Source organism: Gambusia affinis, linkage group LG21 (genome assembly GCF_019740435.1).
Source record: "Gambusia affinis linkage group LG21, SWU_Gaff_1.0, whole genome shotgun sequence".
In the NCBI taxonomy this organism is placed as follows: domain Eukaryota; kingdom Metazoa; phylum Chordata; class Actinopteri; order Cyprinodontiformes; family Poeciliidae; genus Gambusia; species Gambusia affinis.
In genome coordinates, this window is record NC_057888.1 from 5,194,172 (window position 1) to 5,214,431 (window position 20,260).

The 20,260-nt window shown below is 36.6% G+C and overlaps 1 protein-coding gene across 2 annotated transcripts in view; it reads left to right on the plus strand.

Moving 5' to 3' along the window:
* gpr158a (G protein-coupled receptor 158a) overlaps window positions 1-20,260 on the plus strand; it is a 71,341-nt gene that overhangs the window by 30,296 nt on the left and 20,785 nt on the right. For both annotated transcript variants that reach the window (XM_044104018.1, XM_044104017.1), the window contains exons 3-5: window positions 3,774-3,876; window positions 7,429-7,655; window positions 10,112-10,180. In XM_044104018.1, the coding sequence (XP_043959953.1) occupies window positions 3,774-3,876; window positions 7,429-7,655; window positions 10,112-10,180 (399 nt within the window). The remainder of the gene's footprint in view (window positions 1-3,773; window positions 3,877-7,428; window positions 7,656-10,111; window positions 10,181-20,260) is intronic.

Consider the following 20,260-nt stretch of genomic DNA (forward strand, 5'->3'; position numbering starts at 1 on the left):
ATACTAAAATGTATTTATCGCCATTTTTAACTGAACACTAAAGTAATTAATTGAATCTATTAGAGTTGCTTTGGTGGCAGCTACACAAAGTGTGATGCCACTTTACTCTAAGTTGAAGCTGGAAGAGAAAAGATGCTCCTTTAGCTGTTTAGTTTAATTTGTGACAGGCAAAAATGTAAAATCATGTCTATATAAAACAGAAAACAAGTCGTTTTCATCACAAGTTACACTGCAAGAACACAAATTCTTACCAAGTCTTTTGATCTAGTTTCTAGAGAAAATATCTTAGTAAACTTGAAATAAAACAAAACTAATTTATAAGAAACATTTCAGCAAAATATGGGAGCTTGTTTTCAGTAAATAATTCCTTAAAATTAGGAAAGAAATACTGGCATTAGTAAAACTTCAAATATGAGCAACTGTTAAAGAATATTATCGTTTACTACGAGACAAGCACTGCATACATGCTAAATTAATTTTGGTCTAGTTTCTATTGCAAATATCTTGGTAAACTTAAAACAAGAGAAACTAACTTAGAAGTAACTTTTAATGAAGATACTGAGACTAGTTTTAAGTAAATAATTTCTTAATATTGATGAAAAAGTAGTAGCTCCATAGACAGATTCACTTCTAACAAGGCATTTTCCTATAAGTTAATTTATCTGCCAATAGAACAATAACTTATTCATCAATATTAAGGAATTATTTATTTAAAACAACCTCACATTTCTTGCTCAAAAGTTACTTTTAAGTTAGTTTGTGTTTTTTTAAGTGTCCTAAGGTATTTTTACTAAAAACTAGACAAAAGATGCTTGGTAATATGTTGTGTTTTTGCAGTGTATTTGATGACCTGTTGAAATATCTCTGGTTCACGGCTGAGATCACGTGACTGACGGCAGGTGGGGGGGCGGTGGGCTGCTTCGCCGTTCGCCAAACTCCACAACCTTTCATCTGTCTCTGGACTGGGACGGGCGGCCAGAGCTATTCCTGGCTCTCCTGTCACACACACTGAAAATATGCAAACACACACACAAATACACCTGTCTCTGGTCATTTCCTCTCGTGTCGCCATGAGGTGAGCATATTAACAATGGCAGCCGGCGAGCACCAGCTGTCCCGAGGAGACGGCCGCAGGGCAATCAGAGATAAAACCAGGTTCCTGACTGATGTTGCACCGCAGCTTCAACCTGGAGGATTTTAATGAAGGTATCTGCAGCGCTGCAGACTAAATGAGAAGGAAAGATTTCAGATACTTTACAGGCACATGCTTTAGCTCTGATACCCATATCGCACTTCATTAAGCCACTCCGTAAATCCACTTGGTTTGATTTCAGAGATTGAAACTTGGTGTCACTGGTGGATCATTTCTTCTAGTTTACATCAACAAACTAAAATAAAATCCAGTCTGAAGCTTCATCAGATTAGAGACACAGCTCTCTCTTTCTGCCTGGATGTGGAGTTTGGAGGGAAACCCAGGATACTTTCTAAATAATTTACGCGAAATGGTCCAGTTAAAGTCTGAACAGACATTAGCCTGGTGCTTTGAAATAAGAGAATCAGATGAACAGATTGCTGGTATTAATAGTTAGAATAAGAACTGAGCCATCCATCCATCATCCATCCATCCATCATCCAACCATCCATCCATCATCCAATCATCCAACCATCCATCCAACCATCTATCCATCCATCATCCAACCATCCATCCATCATCCAATCATCCATCCATCCATCAACCATCCATCCATCCATCATCCAACCATCCATCCATCATCCAACCATCCATCCAACCATCTATCCATCCATCAATCCATCCAACCATCTGTTCATCCATCCAGCCATCCATCTATTCATCCATCATTTATCCATCGATCCATCATCCGTCCATCCATCTGTCCGACCGACCTCTTGCTTTTCAAAGTTGTATAATTGTGCATCTGTTTGCAGCCATTTTCACCTCCCTGTGTAAACGTTGAGTTAATTAAGAAGTGGCTCAAAATAGGCAGAACTAAGCAGACTAAAATCTAATTTTCTAATAATTGTCTTGTGGAATAAAATGTACTGAACATGTTTTGTGTAGACCATTTGCCTTAACTTGTTCAAGGAAGTATACTAGGCCAAACAAACATTCCCTGAAAACAGTCAGATATGAGAGAGAAACCGGAAAAACTAGTCATGGAAGAAAGTTTACGAACCAGGAAGCTAAGTGAAGATTATGTGGAAAATATAATGCTCACCTAAAATGTAGGTATTATTAATAGTTTAAGCCTCATGAAGAACTTCAGTGGAGTTCATTTATAGAACCGACCTGATAATTACTTTGGGTCTTTGAGTCTCGGCAAGCCTCTCAATGCTCCGTCAGAGAGCTCTGCAGAATGAAAAAGGTTTTCTGAAGCCACCAAGGAGCTTGATGAACTGTCAGAAATAGCAGCAGACCCTCAGAGCTTGGTCCACTGCTGTGTTTACACCCCTCTGGAGAGTCTCTCTCAGTCAGGTTACAAACACTTCGCTGTGCTTCAAGTGTCCATGGAAGTACTTGAGCTATTTTGATTCCTGCATTGTTTCTTAGAGATTATATTACATTATCACTCCTTTATGTCCAAAATCATTTGTAAAAAAGGCTAATCGGAAATTTAGAGACCGACCCAGTCATGCACACGCTAGACAGCCCAGAAAAGTCATATTTATTGTAATTAATTAGGCACAAAAGTCTGAACTTCTCCAATACTTAAAATTTTTCTTCAGTTTGTTCTTAATTGAATGAAGAGTATTTTACTAATTTAATACTAAAAAATTAGAAGAGTGTAAAATGATGGCGTCTTCAGTAACGTTTTATTAACTTAAAATTCAATCAATTAACTAATCACGTCCAGTTAGGGTTGTAGTTTGGTCGCCATCCAGCAGAGGGCAGCGCTGGTCATCCAGGCGTTGATACAGAAACAAAGATGGCGGCCGAACCAAAAAACGAGAAAGAGAAAAACGGTCCATACAGAGTCTTTTTTAAAATTTTCTTTTTATTTATTTCAAACAAATTACATGAACATACATACAGATGTTAACTCAAAGACAAATATTAAAATATTCTAATAATAAAAACAATAAAAAGAATAATTACATACATTGAGGGTGTTGATGTTAAAGTCTAGAAAGACAAAGGTTAAATAAATATATATGCATTGGTAAAATAAAATGATGTGTACTTTTTCATTTAGATTTTCATAACAAAAAGTGTCAAAAATATATTCAAAAATATATGAAGAAGGGTATTTTACAGCAAAAAGAACAATAAAGGCAAAAAAATAAAATAACAGAGGGATCTGCTTATGAGATGAATTTAAATTTTCGGTCCAAACAGAGTCTGTTGTGGGATTGAAAGTGGACTTTATGCGGTTCTATTTTGAAATATAAATACCCAATAAGCTGCTAAAGTTTTGCTTTAAAATTTGAGTGGTGAAGCAACGTCAACTTCTGAACCAGAAATTACTGAGGAGAGCAGAGGAGATGACTCAAAACATTTTAACATGATGGCAATAAAAAGAATGATGTGTAGTTATATTTTACACAAAAATCATGTTAGAATTTTTATGATTTCAGTTCAGTATATTATAGATAATATACTCCTGATATAGCAGGACACTCAAGAAAATGGCCGCTTATCAGTTAATCGTTGAGATTCACCCATTAATCAATAACTTGCTTCCTTAATTGTGTTATATTTATTTTTAAAATTGTTTTATAGTTGATGCACGGTGTATGTGCTCTTCTGTTCACAGTGTCTGCCGCTGCGTGGTCATGGGTTTGTCCTGGATAAATACCAGTGCCAGTGTAAAAAGGGATTCTACCACCCCAACAGAGTGGCAGTCAATGGCTTCACAAGTAAGTTTTCAAAAATCTATGCTGATTGTTCATGTGTTTGATTTGAATAGCAGCTTCTAGAGGAGTTTATCTGAGTGAGACAATATCAATAAAATGTTTGTAATTCAGCACAGTTGCAGTAGATTCAGCGGTGCAATGTGTGTGCCACTACTTAAATACAGTGAATATTTACATTTACTCAAGTAAAGATTAAAAAAAATACTTTTAGGAGTATTTTAACTATGTTTGACTTTTTACTTTTACTTGAGTAGCTTTATGGTGAAGTATCGCTTCTCTTACTGTAGTAAAATTTCTGGATACCCTGCGAGTAACTTCAACAAATGAAAAACAAACAGGCTTTTACCTGCAGTTTTTGTTAAATATGAATGTTTTATATTGAAAATGTTTATTTTGTTATCTTGTAATTCCACAATGAATTATTTCCTCGTAACTTTCAATTTTGATCCATCTGATGATGCAATTTTTATATATTAAATGTTTGATGTTTTCATCAGTAACTCAGTAGTTGAGTAGACCTTTTACCAAATACTTTTTACTTTTACTTGAGTAAAATTTCTGAGTACTCTACCCACCTCTGCTTAAATAATACCTTAACATTATTTGTGTTTTTATTGGCTATTCAGGTAATTTTGTTGTGACTTTAATATTTCTAAACCGGCTGTCAGGTTTTGGTCAAATGAACATTTAAAAAGATCATCCGTCCACTTATTCTGCACTCAGACATTACTTTTCCTTGTTCATTTCACGAGACTTCTGTAGTTCCTTTAGCATAAATCTGATGTCGCTGATGCCTTCTGAGTTTCACACAGATGCTATAAGTAATGTCTGCTTATGACATTCTCTTGCAAGCAGTTAGGGAGTCGTGAGATATTTTTTAACCAAAAACATGGCTGAAGATTGAACAGTAAGTCCATTTTCCCCGTCATTAAAGTTTATGATGAGGGTTTAGCTTCTCGGTCTGGAAATGGACGCAGCCTCGCCACCTTGGGAGGCTAATCCAGTTCGAGATGGGAAATATCTTTTTAATGATAGTTTCTGTCTGCAGTTTATTTTGTCTGCTGCGAGTTAATTAAAAAGGAGGCTTTTTGCAGACACAGACCTCCAGTGGTCTCCACCTGCCCTCTTTCAATTTCCCTACCAAGCTTTCATTTTAGTCATCTTTCCGTCCTGCTTCATCCCACTCAAACTCCCTCCGGTTTCCTTTTTTTTTTTTTCTTTACCATATTGTTCGCTTAGTCTTTGCAAAACATGTTTGAGCTCATAGTTAACTTGAATGTTCTAGTTTCACACCTGGAAATATGTTTAACTTTGCACTAGTTTTTGGTGTCTTCTTGAATTTTTCCACCACAATAGATTGGAAATGATAACATTAGTAGCAAAGTGTGGCTTGGAAATCCATAAAAAAAAAACATCTGTAACATTATTTTGCAGTAGAAGCCATTCTACTCACTTCTATGTATATAAAGTTATTGTATCCAAGCTTCTTCTGACCATAGTGGCACCAAACCAATGAAAATATGTCTGACTCATTGCTACAGAGATGAGTAGTCCCTTTGAAGCGATTGGTGATTGGCTTTGAAGAAAAAATGGGACAGTTCTTTTTAAAGCCAAAATCCCTTCAAATCTCAAAGACAATAGCTTCTTCTTGTAAAGCTCCCATCAATGCTCCATAAGTCTGAAATCTGTTATCTATCCAGCCATGTGGGGTTTCTATACAAACCAATAAACAGTTCTCCTTTTACCTCTGTTTATTTTTGTACAGTTGTTTTGTTTTCCTGAGCGTTTGCCGTTGTAATCAAAGCATTCGTTCTGCCCAAGTTTGTTATAACTTTTTTAAAGTCCATTTATTTAACTACGTATTCGCAGGTAGTTTTAGATTGAGGTTGACTTGAAAAGTGGATATTTTTAGTATTTACGAGGCTCATTACTGTTGTCCCTATTGTTTTCGGGTAGGCTTGGTTCAAAATGTAACAAATTGCGACATTTGTTACATTTTCAGCTACTGCGGTTCACTTTCACGCTCCGCTGTGAAACAATTTAAGCTCATTGTAAAACCTGTTCCCCTCCTGGCCACTGGAGGCACTGCACTAAGAACCACTGAAGGAAACCAGGTGAAAACCTCTGAAGAAGACATGAGCACAACTTCCTTCTTCACAAAATATAAACAAAGTGTCAGATCTTATCTTTTTTCTTTGATAAAAAAGAGCTAAATATTGAAGTCAAATTTCTTTTTAGCCATATATATGTAACCCTTCTTTGTTCGTATCACTATGGTTGATTTCAGAACAGACAAATTCAGGTTCACTGTATTTACATATTAATGACACCTGTTCAGGTCAAAGAATCGTAAGCCAGCAAGAATGTCAATAAATAACAACAAAATATTTTTTTAAAACTGTTCCTTCTGCTTGTATTTCCTGAAATGGAAACTAAAAAACAATGCAAGTAAAGTCAAACTTTATGAGAAAACATTCAAAAAAAATTTGATGACTTTTTAAAGAGAATGTTATGTCCTTAGCTGAGTGGAAAGGAGAGGAAAGCATAAAAAAATAACTGAATAATTGAGTTACGTTGCTCCTAATTTGTTCAAGCTTTTCCGAGTACTGCAGCACAGCTAGCTGCCAAAGGACATTGGAAAAGCAGCTGTCTAAAACCTTGATTTCTGAAGGGTGAGAATCACTTAGTACATGTTAAAGGTTTTTTGATTTTTGGAAATTTTCTGAGTTTCAAAAGTCACATATTTTCAACTTCTGAAACTCAGATGCCAAAATTATTTAGTCCTGAGATTAACTGGCAACCAGTCCGCTGGAGGTTGGCCCGAGTCAACCACGATTCATTCACTGCTAAAACACAACATTTTACCAAGCATTAAAGGTCCATTTTCTATTGCAAATGTCTCTGTACACTTGAAATAAGACTAAACTAACTCACAAGCAACTTTTCAGCGAGAAACAGGAGTCAATAATTCCTTAATATTGATGAAAAAGTGCTTGTTACATTGGCAGGTTATTTCACCTCTTGTAAGACATTCTCCCCATAGTTTAAATGAAATAATCTGCTAATAAAACTAGTCAATTTTTTATCAATATTGAGGAATTGTGTAAAAACACGTGTGTTTTTAGTGTCGGGGTAGAAATGGAAGGATGTCACTGTTTGGTGCAGCTGTTCAGATTAAAATAATCTCAGTAATATTAGTGTGGTTGAGACCTAAAGCTGTTTGTAGAGACAAAGTTCTGAATTTGTTCACCATCTCCCCTCGCTGTGTCCCTGCGCTCACTCTACTAATACTCCAGTACTACAAAATATATGGTAGAAACTTCAACTTTAAAGTTTTAGGACGTTTCCTTTTTTACCATTTTATCCCAACTTTAGTCCGATTTCCCCAAGGCAACTTAACCTAACTGCTCTCTTGCAAACATATCTTTTTTCCAGCAGCATTATTCTGGTTCATGGACACAAGATCAATACGCGGAGGAATTATTTCTTGTTACTTTTTGCCTTCACTTCTCGTTGATGTGTGCAAAGTTTGACCGTGTCGTCGTCCTCCGGCAGAGCCTGGGAGAACGGGGAAAGCTGGATCTGGTGGTCTGGGTGAAGATGAAGGCTCCCCCAGCGACTGCCTGCCTTGCCAGCAGGATTGTGCTTTCTGTAAAGACGACTCTCCCTGCGTGGCGCTGGAGGACGGCGCCTTTCGCTTGGCGGTGCTCTCCTTCCAGTGTCTCTGCATGCTGATCGCCTTCATCAGCATGGTGCTCATATACCACTTTCGCAGGAATAAGGTAGGCGTTATCAGCTAACACTTCCCATTGGCCGTCAGGGCACCAGAACATTTAATCTCAGCTCAAAGGAAAGGCTAAACAAAAGTTAGAGTAGTGTGCAAAAGTCTTGAATCATCCCTCACTTCTTTATTTTGTCTTAAAAGCAAGACTTTTCTGTAAACCTTCAAAATGACCTTTATTAATATTTTTAAAGGCTTTGTTTTTAGTTTCTTTATGCAGGTAAAGTCAACGATTCAGAAAATTTAATGGTAATTAATATTTGGGTTGCACCGATTGCAGTGCTGATCCTTAAAAAGCCGATTCTGATTTTGGCTCATACCATTTGTTTTGTCTGTATTGTCATTAAATATAGTAAGAAAGTCACTGAGTTGGTAACAAACATGCAGACATGACCCAGTGGGTCGGTCTGACAGTCAGACCTGCAGAAGAGGACATAGGTTGATTTTTAGACTTTTGCTGAGGTAAATGAGATCCGTGGATAAAATCGGCTTCACATTTAAGCATTGGCCAATCAAGAAAATTTGCACTGATAAATTGGTTCACCCCTAATTAATATCACTCTAATAGTTATTTAACTCAAAATATCAGTGCAGTGTTTTCACACCTGGTAGTTTGGTAGATTTGATTTGATTGGGGACCAAAGTTGCAACATTTGTTGCTTCTCTGGTGTGCTTCACTTTCACATTACACTGTGCCTAATGAATCAAACTAATTAAGAAAGCTGTTCCCCTCCTTGCATGTGGTGGCGCTGTACCAAAAAAAAACAACACAAAAACCTCTGAAGAAGACACTGACCAGAACTGTTTTCTTTACAAAATGTAAACAAAACTGGAGTAATGTCAGATTTTAGCGATTGTAGGATTTCTCTTTTGTCTGTGGTATAAAACCACGAGCCGTTTCTCCAGCTAGCGCTAGGCTATCACATTTGTTTTTTATTCGGTGTGAAAAGAAATCACCAGAAAATATCACAAGTCAACAAACCCAAGAATTTATTTGGATCAAAGTAAGAGAACTGTAGGTAAACACTTGTAGTTCAATTACAGAACCAAGGAAAACGTAAACAAGTTACCAAACAGTCCGGGATCTTTAAACAGAAAGTAGAGAAATTAAATGATGGCTTACGACGTCTGCGTACAACTGTATATATGAGAGCAAATATTTTATTAAATTCAACTCTTAAGATGTGTAATTTAATAACTCTACTTGGCATATTGATATTTTTATTCTTTTAATTTATTTTTTGTTGAGACAAAACAACTTTGCTGAAATGCATTCAGCATTTTTGATATCTGGCCAAAATGACAAAGACGGAAAATTACCTGAAGACACAAAAGTTTAATTTCTGAAAGCATCTGTGTTAATGAAAATAACTGACTTTGAGTTTTCTTTCCATCATGACGACTTCCACACTGAAGAGTGTTGTATTAGTATTTAGTTTGGTGCTTACACTTTGGCCTTTCAAACCAGCCAGTCAAACATTAATTAGACAATCATAATCAGTCAATACTGGACAGATTATTTTGTTTATCTTTACAGGAATCTTCTTTAAATTGAAATAAAATGATAATGCAAGTGCGGCATTAAAAAACCGCTTCCGTATCCACATTATTATTTACTGTTGAATCTACTTACAGAATTTTGATAAAACATTAAAACCTCTTTGTATGTTTTATTTTGACTCAAAATAAAATAAACAAAATAAACCGACTTCTCTTCACTACAAACGTAGTGAAGAGAAGTCGGGCTTCACTTTTCTTTTCTTCTCTTTTGTATATATTTTTAATTTGGTGGCACAGCTGTACTCCTCTCTCTGAGAGCCCCCTCAAGCATCTTGTCAATTAGAGGACACAATGTTACGAAAATATATTACATAAAGGAAGAACAGGACGTGCCTGAAATGGCGACTCCATCAAAAATAATAAGAAAAAAGCTTTAAAGGAAGAGCTTTTACTATACTTTATTCTTTTTCATGCCTAATAACAAAGAGACAGAAAGTCTTTATTTCATGTCTTTTAGCTAAACTCTGTAGGCATTTGGTAAACCAGTTCGATTTAACATCACAGCATAACTTATTAGAGTTTATAGGCAAGAAAAAATGTTTTTATTAAATTGAGAATTTGAGTATTAAAGATTTATGTCACATACTAAAGTAGATTTAAAAAGCTTTCTAGTCACTAAAGAAAATTTTAACAGATCATACAAGTAATGAAAAACAATCATAAAAATAATAAAAACACTTAAATTAATAGGACAAACCTGTCCAGTTGTTTATTAAAGATAACTTTGTGCAAAATGTTTTTGAAATTATGGATTTGGAAAGATAACCAAGTTTTGTTTTAACATGTAAAGTCAAATAAATGCCATTGCTTTGGATAAGAGTTGTTTCACTTTTATTTTCACTTTGTTTTGACTGAAAAAACTAAATTAAAGACCTGTAATATCTTTTGCTTTGCCAGAGCATCAGAGCGTCAGGCCTGGTGCTCCTGGAGGCCATTCTCTGCGGCGCGCTCCTCCTCTACTTTCCGGTAAGACTCTCCTTTCAAACATCTATTTTCATTTATTTTGAATCAAGACAACCTGGAGTTTGTCGTTTACTTTACAGCACAGGTGTCAAACTCGAGGTCCATGGGCCAAAATCTGGCCCACTGTAGCTTCTTATGTGGCCCTTTAGACTCCAAATTATGCCAATAAATCTGAAGTTTTTCACAAATCCCCAAAGTTCAGGTAAAATCAACAGATACCCACATTTTTTTCTGATTTACTGCAATTAATTTTTTTCTCAAAATTGACCAAAAACGTTGGGTTTAAGTGACTCCTCCCTCAGCCTTACTTGATGTCATGTGATCGAAACGCCGACTAATAAAAGGTCACATTTAGCATCGTACATTAGCGCTAAAAATTCTTTACAAATATTTCTAAATTAGCACCACAAATTCAAATCAATCATGAAATCCTGGATGGACTGACGATGTTATTAAATCTTATGAAACGCTGAAACAAACAGCTGTTTATTGATCTCTTAACAGTTTAATTGGGTTCATCAATACATTCTGGCACAACCGTCCCTTTAAAGACGTTCAGATTTTGATTTGGCCCAAATGAAAATGAGTTTGACGGCTGATGTAACTCTGATAGTTTTTCCACAATGTCTGTGCTGGTTTTCTGCCACCAGAAATACTTTCAAACTTTGTTTTTCACTAAAGAGAAAACACATAATTCAGCTTTTGTATTGCTGGACGTCTGGTTTTGTTCATGAGCAGAGAGTGAGTGTGGTAGAACAGAAGAGGCAGAAGCAAACATCCTGCGGCTTGTTGGTGACCCCCTGCCTAACAAACACCATCAAGTCTCCATCTGTTGAAGAGCCTCACATGCTGCCTCACAGTTGATCACACAGTTTCTTCCTTTTGGTGTGTTTTCATGCTTTTTGGCCTCTCTAATTTAGGAGGCGTTTTAATTAATTAAATACAGACACGCTATGCCAACCACACCCAGACTCTTACTCCTTCCTAGAAAGTCAGCAGTGGGTATAATCTAAGAAGAAACATTGAAATCTTTCATTTCCAGATTTTGTTTTTTATTGAGAAGTGTTTGGACGACGTGACAGGAGACACGTTTGATTAATATTTTTGGTGTACGGAAAGTGAGACGTTTCAAAGACCTCCAGATTGTTGAACCATAGTTGAGGGCATTGCCCTGTTACCTAGCAACCGCAGCAATGCCCAGCCCCCTTACCTAGCAACCCAAATGGAATTCCAGCATGTTTGGTCAGGTGGTGTTACCACTGTATGTGCTGTACAATGGCTGCTGGAAAAGATGAGTGTTTTGCTGTTGTGTTGTCATCCAGAAACCATTTTCTGCATTCTTGTTGGTTGGGCAGGAGGCTCTACTTCTGCTTTTCAAAGATGTACGGTTGTCTAACTGAGCATCTGTTTGCAGCCATTTTGACATGCGAGTTTAAATCTGAGCTTATTTGGATTTTAAGTGACAAGATGCCCTAAAACATCTCATACTGATCATTAAATAAGAGGAAAACATAATGAACATGTTTTGTTTTGCACACAGATCTATGTTAACCTGTTTAGGGAAGCATAATGGGTCACATTTAAAGCATATTTGGTGTTTGAACTATTAAAATAGGCAGTTATAGTAATTTTTAGTGGAATTGTTTTCTAGTTTTACTGTGGGTCCACCGTATGTAAACTTGACTGAACTTGTTTCTGGCTTTGGGATCGAAGTTAAGCAACTGATTCTGTAATAAAGTGGGTAAAGGATTTAAAACATATGTTAAGATTTCATATTAAGCTTTTAGACCTCTTCCTTTTGTCTCAGTTTGTCCTATTTAAAGAATATAATGATGCTTATGACAAACTGGGGGTTTATTAGGAGTATAATTACTTTAAAAACAAATCAATTTGTGCCGATCAGTTATATTTCAAGCCGATCCTCCACAGAACCTCATCATTTCTTCAGATGATTAGGCTCCCTCCAAACACCCACGAACCCTTTGATTTACCTTGAGCCACCATTATATCTTTCTCTTTGGTGCTCAGGGAAATGGATAATTGCAATTTAGTTGCAATCATGCAGAGCCGAACGCCTGGTGAAGCGATACAAAGTAAACGTAATTAAAGCCAGCTGATTTAGAGCTGGCTAATCAATGCAATTTGCTGCGACAAGGTCCTGGAAAGTGGTAATGTTTAAGATGTGCAGAATGAAAGTGAGCCTGGGAGCCATGTTATTGCTCAGCGAATGAATGAAAGGCAGATATTTCTGTTTCCAGCTGGCCTAGTGATGGCAGTGGCTGCTAAAAATAGAGGGCTTGTAAAGGGTTGAGCTTCACTTTGTAGATTAAGTCAGATCTGCGGAGTGAAGGCGCCTGGATTCGGCTTGATCTGTTCTGCAGAAGTGGTCGCCGTCGCTGATCTCGTTTCCATGGTTTAATGTCGATCTCCACTCTGATGCATCTGCGTGCGACTCCTGTGCATCGCACACAATCCAAAGCTGCAAGGGCGAGAAGCTTCACTCTAAATATAGATCCTGAAATATTCCTCCAACCCTGCTGCTGCTGCTGCTGCTGCTTCCACTTTAAATAATTCTACCGTTATGAAGCAACTGGACACGCATGCTGGTCCCACGGCTTCTTTCATAGAGGAGAAATGCTTTTCCTACCCAAGTACACTGCAAAAGTCTTACCAAGTATTTTTGGTGTAGTTTCTAGGCCAAATATCTTAGTACACTGAAAATAAGGCATAACGTATTTACAAGTAACCTTCCAGCAAGTTGTTGACCGTTTGTAATTATGTCATTTAGTCATTCCAAGTCGGAAGTGAGGAACGGAAGTGTTGAACAGAGCGACTGAAATTGTTTTCCTAAGTTGTTTTTCCCAGTTTATTCATGGCTTCTTCTTGTTCGAGTCGAGTTAATTTGTCTGTGAACGTAACACTCCTGGTTGGGGCTCATAGACGGCGGTGTTTACAACAGCTAGCTTAGAAACCGACCCGTACCTCCTCCCTCCTGACGTGTTGATTAAATTAACTACTTTACCTGAATTCACAACACTTGATTTATATCACTTTGTCATGAACACCGTTTCCCTTTAGACTGGAACAGCCTTAAAATAGATGAGATGCTAATGCTAGGCTGCGCGATGGTGCGGGACTGTCGCCATGGTTACTGATGGTTAGACCCGTACCGTCTCCATAATGCGATATTTAACAGTTGTTTTGACGTCCATCATGGCGGAGCGGGACGAGTTTCAAAGAGAATGACGTCACGTATAAAGGGTCAATAGGAGTTTGTTTTAAATCAATAATTTCTTTAAAAATTGGGAAAGAAATATTTGTTCCATTGACAGATTATTTTTCCAATGTTATACATGAAATAATCTGCCAATAAAACTGGTACTTTTTCATCGATATTAAGAAATTATTGTCTCAAAATAAACTCCAATGTCTTGCTGATGTGTATTATAGGTGTACTAAGAGCTTAGCTTAGCCTAGCCTAGCTGTCAAGTTAAAAAATTCTTCATATTTCTAAGTTAGCACCAAAAATCTTTGATTTTTTTTTTCTTTTTCCAAAATTCACAAAAACCTGGTCTTTCTGTGGCTGAATTCAAATCTCAGTTATCATTTCAGCTTTTTAACTTAGCTTCTTATTCCAGAGAGATTCCTTTATATTTTCATTGGTGATTTTATTGTTTATTTGGCCAATTTTGTGTTTTCTGATTGTCTTGTGCCTTTGGTTTATAAATTGTTATTTAATTTTAAGAAGTATTCATCTTACCAGTCTATTAATTGGTTTTATCAGTACATCTGGCCCTTTGAGAACATTCACAGCCCAAAATAAAAAGGAGTTGGACATGGACAGATGAAGAACAGTAACTACCCAGAAGGTGCATTTCTGGGTTATTTCAACGTCAGAATAAACAATAAAGAGCCGCGTTTCCTGATGCGTTTCTCTGAGCTGGATGGAAACGGATCTGAGCGGCGATGAGGAGGGGAGGGAATCGCGACTCGACTCCGGTCTTGCCTTGAGCAGAGGCCAAGCTGGATGTAATTTACACTCAGCCCACCTCAGGGAGCAGCAGGAGAAGAAACCATTACCTCCCTCCAGAAAGCCGGCCGTCCCATGTGGCAGGGAGTGTCAGCTTTCATATAAAAATGGATCCGTTCCTATTACAGGATCTCACCTATCCGTAGCGGCATTCCCTCCCTCTCAGTCGCACTGGAGAAGCTCAGGGAAGAAGACAAAAGCAATGAGTGGGAAATGATGACCACATAAACCGTCTCCACTCGGTTTCTTCATGTCAAAACATTAAAACTAGAATCAAACCTTTCTGTTTTGACAGAATGATTCCCAGAGCTGCTGTACTTCTCAGATGGAGAGTAATTTCCCCTCTCTTTTATTTATTTATTCATTTATTTATTTTTTAGCTGGTTGTAGTTTTGATGACAAAAGGCTTAAATTCAGCACCGTCAGATTTTTAGCTGCTTCTGCAAACCGAAAGCGGCGAGTTTACTCTGCGTCACAGACAGATGACTCACGGATGATGTTTTTATTTTGGCATTTTCATTTCAATAAGTGCTTCGTTGTGAAGTTGCTCTGCTCCTCATCAAGCTCAGCTGCCAGCAGAGACAATAACTCCATTCAGGCCGTAATTTTCCATTTCCACGCTGATTGAGTGACTAAATGTGGTTTAGCAGAGTTGGAAACTATTACTCTAGAAATCCAAACCAAAGACAATAAATCCATCCATCAGTTCAACGCTTGTTCAGAAATGCTTTCAGACAGTAGGACTGGGCGATACGTGTCAATAAATTTGGTTTTTGAAGATAAATTTTTGGGAAATTAATGTTTTACAGCTTGAACTTTGAATTCAAGTCAACTCTGCGATGTAATATTAGAGACAGGATGGGATTTTTAAAAAATTTATTACAAGAATAAAGCTGTGTCATTAGGAAAAATAACAAAAAATTTAAATATCCAATATTGAGCTTGTTGTGGAGTCACACTTTTGTAAAAGTTTTAGAGATAATTAGAGGTGCAGAAAAAAATTTGTGAATTCTGAATGGGTTCAAAATTCTCAAAAATCAATTTTAAAATGCGTTCAAATTGTACGTTTTGTGAGTATACTGCCCATCGCATTACTCCTGTCTTCGTATTTACTTTTGGATAATTCTTTAATGTTTTTTTATTTAACCAAAAACCAGGCTGGTAAAATAACTCACATAATTTTATGCACAAACCTTTTTTTATTTAAACTGATGGAATTGTTATAAATAAATGTTTTATTTCTTTACTCTGTCTGAAACGGAATCTCTGGACCGTTTGAATAAAAAAAAAAAAAAAAAAGGTTTCTGGATTGAATCAAATCACTTGACACTGAAAGATTTGCAACTCCAGAGATAATACTTCATACTTAATAGAAATAATTCACCTTTTAACACATCAGCTTCAAATTATCATCAGTAGCAGGACTTTGAAACAATCGTATAAACTACTTCAACAGAAGAATGAGACGCATAACTCAGCTTTTTCCATTAAATCCACGTTTCCTTGTAACGGTTTGCTTGTCATTTTAATTTTTTTTCCTCAGAAAATTGTATTGATTGATAGTTGGATACCAAAAGCTACTTAAAAGGAAACTTTCTGTATTTAATTTGAATCAGGTGAAGCTTAAGCTACGCCACTAGAGGAGTTTAGACTTAAACATATTTAAGGATGAAAAGCTTTTTAAATCTTAAATCAAATGTTTGTTAAATTTTGGCTTAATTACTTACTCTAATTGTGTTTGTCTTTCAGCAAATTGATTTATTTGCAGTCTGTAAACTCTAATTAGCGATTAATCGATTGCTAAATTAGTTAACAGTTATGTTGACAACCGAATAATCACAGTTAATCTGATTAATCGTTTCAGTCCTGCAGACCACAAACTGTGTTTGGAACGTAGATCAGCTGCCAAATCAAAGTCATTACTGAACCAGTCAATCCACCTATTGATCTCCTATTGATCAGGACATTTAAACTGCTAACACTTCATCACAGTGAAGAGGTTTGAGTGTCTGGACAACTCCAGATGCTGGATGCCGTTTAGACGCGTTTCTCATCACAAACTGGTTTTGATTGATGGATAAAATTTAGAGGATAGATTTCAGGGATAGTTTTGTAGCTAAATGTGGAGGAAAAGCTCATTGGTGAAAATATTTGCCTGTTGAGTCCGGCTGGGCACAATCTGACCACAGGAAGTTCCAGATGTCGGACCATAAATGAGTACGGAAGACGATTAGGGCCGCTAAAAACAAGAATTCAGACTTTTATTTCTGAATCGGAAATGCTTAAATTGCTTGTGCACCATGAGGCAAATCTAGTCTTTCAACTCAAATCTACCAAATAAATTTGGGTCAGAATTTCAGAGTGGATTAAGTTAAGATTTACAAATCCTGTAAGCAGGAAGAAACCGTTATGTGGTTGTGTTTATATGCTAACAGCATAACTGACGCATGCCTAAGAATGTTTAGTTAATTTTTAGGATTTTTGACAAATTGACACAGAGTTCTGAGTTTAAAGTCAAAATTTCTGAGGAAAGGTGTGCTGTGGTGGTGTAGGGGATAGCGCGACCCACATTTGGAGGCCTTCAGTCCTCGACACGGCGGTCACGGGTTCGATTCCCAGACCCGGCCGACGTTTGCCGCATGTCCTCCCGCCTCTCCAAGAGCCCACAAAACACCCCCTGGGGGGGAGAAAAAAAGTCAGAATTCTGAGAATTTTGACTTGAAAAAAGTAAATTCTTAAAAGAAGTTAAAATTCTGAGAAAAATAGTAAATTTTGAGGTTAAAGTAAAAATTCTGAGTCAAAATCAGGATTTTTTGTCAAACTCAGAAAAAGTCAATGTTCTGAGAAAAAAGTAAATCCTTTAAAAAAAAAAAAAAAAACTCTTGAGAAAAACTAACTCTGAGATTAAAGTCAAAACACAGAAAAAAATCTGTCAAAATTATGCCGAAAGTCAGAATTTTTATTAAAAAATAGAATAGCTTCCACTGCATTGGTGATACTACTATCCAGAGTGAAAGTTTACTAAACAAATTTGGATTTTTCTTTATTGGTGGTCGGAAAAAAACCCCGTCCAAGGACCACAGATGGCCCCTGAACCACACTTTGGACACTCCTGCTTTAGCGTATCATTTTGTGGAGAAGATATAAAAATGAGGTTGCAGAGAAATGTATTTTTACTTTACTTTTTTTTTTTTTTTTTACTTCACTCAATAAAAAAAATGTAGAGTCCATGTAACAACTAGCAAAGTTACGATTTAAAAGATAAAAAGACGTATAATGGCTCATATTTAACTCAGAATACTATTAGATATATTTTAAGTACATAAAAAATAAACAAAGATTACAATTTCTTTTAAATACAGAAAGAGATTTAGATTGTTTTATTTCAATATTGTTCCATAACCTGATGCATAAAAATGTCAATATCCTGTGGGGTCATGACCTCCACAGGAAGCTGGATCAATCTCTGAACATTTACATTTTTATTCTATACATGTTACAACTTCATTAGAAGCTGCTTCTCCTGACTTCATAATTCTGATAAAATAATCCTCTTCCTTCCTTCCTGGTGTTATTTTTAAAAATTTTCATCTTTTTTTCCTGCCCTGCAGCGGTAGCTAATTATCTAAAGCGTCCCGGCGTGAAACACTTGCTGATATTCTCTGTGGTGCTTCCAGTCGTGTTTGGGTTTTTTCCCATTCTCACATGAAACCTTTTGGGCTTTGTTTGTGTTTGGAGCAAACCCAAGTTCTGTTTATGTTAATGCTGTAATTATGGCTGAGGGTCGCCGTTACGGGAAGGTCACTGTCTGCTTCAGATCTAGAAAGCTGCCAAATCTCTAACCCAGACAGTTAGAAAAGTACAACAAATCATGCAAGTGGCAATAATGGCTCATATTTGTGAAAACTGACAGGAGTCTGGCAGAATAATGGTGTTTCTGAGAATGTCTAAACTTGGAAACAGATCATTCGTTTCTAAAGACTGAAAAATTAAAATTTCCAGACCGTTTTTGTATACCACATTAAATTTGATATAATAAGAAAAACTGGTTCTCATATGTAAAAATAGGCCCCAAAGGACGTTATTTTATTCTGCTCACGTTATTCTGGGATGCAAAGCTTTCAGTGTCTAGCTTTAGCGTTGTAGTACAGCTAGCTGCAAAAGGAATGTAGGAAAGACTTTATAGCTTCAATGAACAATTGCTGTAAAAATCATAGTTGTTTATGGTCAAAAATGTTTAGCCACAGCCATTTTTGGCCTCAACTAGTTTTTTTCTTTTTGTTTTTTTGCTTTATATAAAAGTTAGCTTTAGCACTGTAGTACAGCTAGATTTAACAGTATGTAGGAAATGTAGGAAAGTGTTTATAACTCCCATGAGCAATTGCTGTAAAAGCCATACAGTTGGTCTTTTTTTTTTTTTTGCCACAACCATTTTTGTAAGGTATGAAAGAATTTACTATTTGCATTAAAACTCATCGATTTTTTTTTTTATGGGCCATCTGTTCATTTTATTTATACAATATTGTAACTCGGATGCTAGGTCTTGTTGTGAGTGTGTTCTATTGTTTTTTAGCTTTTATTTTGCTAATCAGGGTTTCTGCAAGTTTCGCTAACTCAAATGTAAGACTTTTTAAGACCACTATAAATAGAATTTAAGACCTGTGTTTCTAAAGAAATGTACAAACTTCTTCCAAGCAACTGGCAATAAATTTGCACTTACCCATGACAGATGCAAAGAAAAACTAGCAGGCTAGCTAGCAAGGGTACCTTAGCAATGTTGTGAAAAGTGTAGAATATACAACTAAATAATAGTCCTGTTACGACAAAATTTAAGACCTTTGATTAATGTATTTAAGGCCAACTTACTTTTTTTAAAAAATTAAGACATTTTAAGGCCTCGTTTTCAGATATGTGAATTTAAAGACTTTTTAAGGATCCCCAATAAGGAGTTCTGAAGATAATTTGTGCTAATTTGTAATTGAAGTTTAAAAACTAACAATTATTGAAATTCAAGGGGAAAGTCGTGCCTCTATGCAAAAGCAAGATCAGTTTTACTAACTCAGATCTTTAGGGATTAAATCAAGACAGCAAATCTTGTGCTGAAGTTATTAACAGTGAATAACAAATCGGGGAGCTGCTTGTTGCACCACAGCTGGGTGGTTTACATCATGGGACGCTTTCCAGGCCCCGAAAGTGCATGAATGCCAGCTGGTGGGTGCTGAAACGAGGAATGGTTTGAAAGAAAAGAAAATCAGAAATGAAGTGTTGATTGAGCAAGCAGATGAGTGACTCCTTCTCTTGTTCCATCAGGCCTTGTTGATTTATCAACACCTTATTAACAGTTGGAGATAAATCTGTGCATGATAATTTAAATCCTGTGAAATTTAGCACACTACCTGTTGTTATTCTCAGCCTTTCAGTGTTTTCCATATTCATCTATCTGAATACACTTTTTTTTTCCAATGCTGTGGATATTTGTTAAATCCTTTTTCCTTTTCTTACAGAAACATACAAAAAGCATTCAAGCAACATTTGTACATTTTGTGCCACAGATCTCCATTCATTTTATTTGAATTTTATGTGATAAAGTCAGTAACTGCTTTGCTTCTTGGAGTCTGGATTTCATCTTCCTTAAAGGGCCAGTGTCATGTAAAATAGACTTTTCAAAGCTTTACATAATTTTATAATGTTATTACTTTATCAAAACCAAAATTGGAGTGTTGCTTGGATTCTTCCATGCATTCTTAAGAAGTCCTTTAATCTCCATGGCAACCATTCAGCTGTGCAAAACGCCTGGGTGGATCTAGCTCCGCCTTTGAGCCGCAGCTCCTCCCCCCAATCAGCTCCTACAGACTAGCCAGCAGCAGTTAGCAAACGCCTGGTAGAATTGTGCGTCTGCTGTAGCTCCTGTACTTCTCTCAACATGGCTCCTCTATTGACCCCTGACCCCTAAAAAGTTGTTTTGGGGTTAACAGTGGAGCCATGTTGAGATAACTTCCTGAGATAACTTCAAACGAGAAGGAGCTTCTTAAAGAGACAGCGGCCCAATTTCA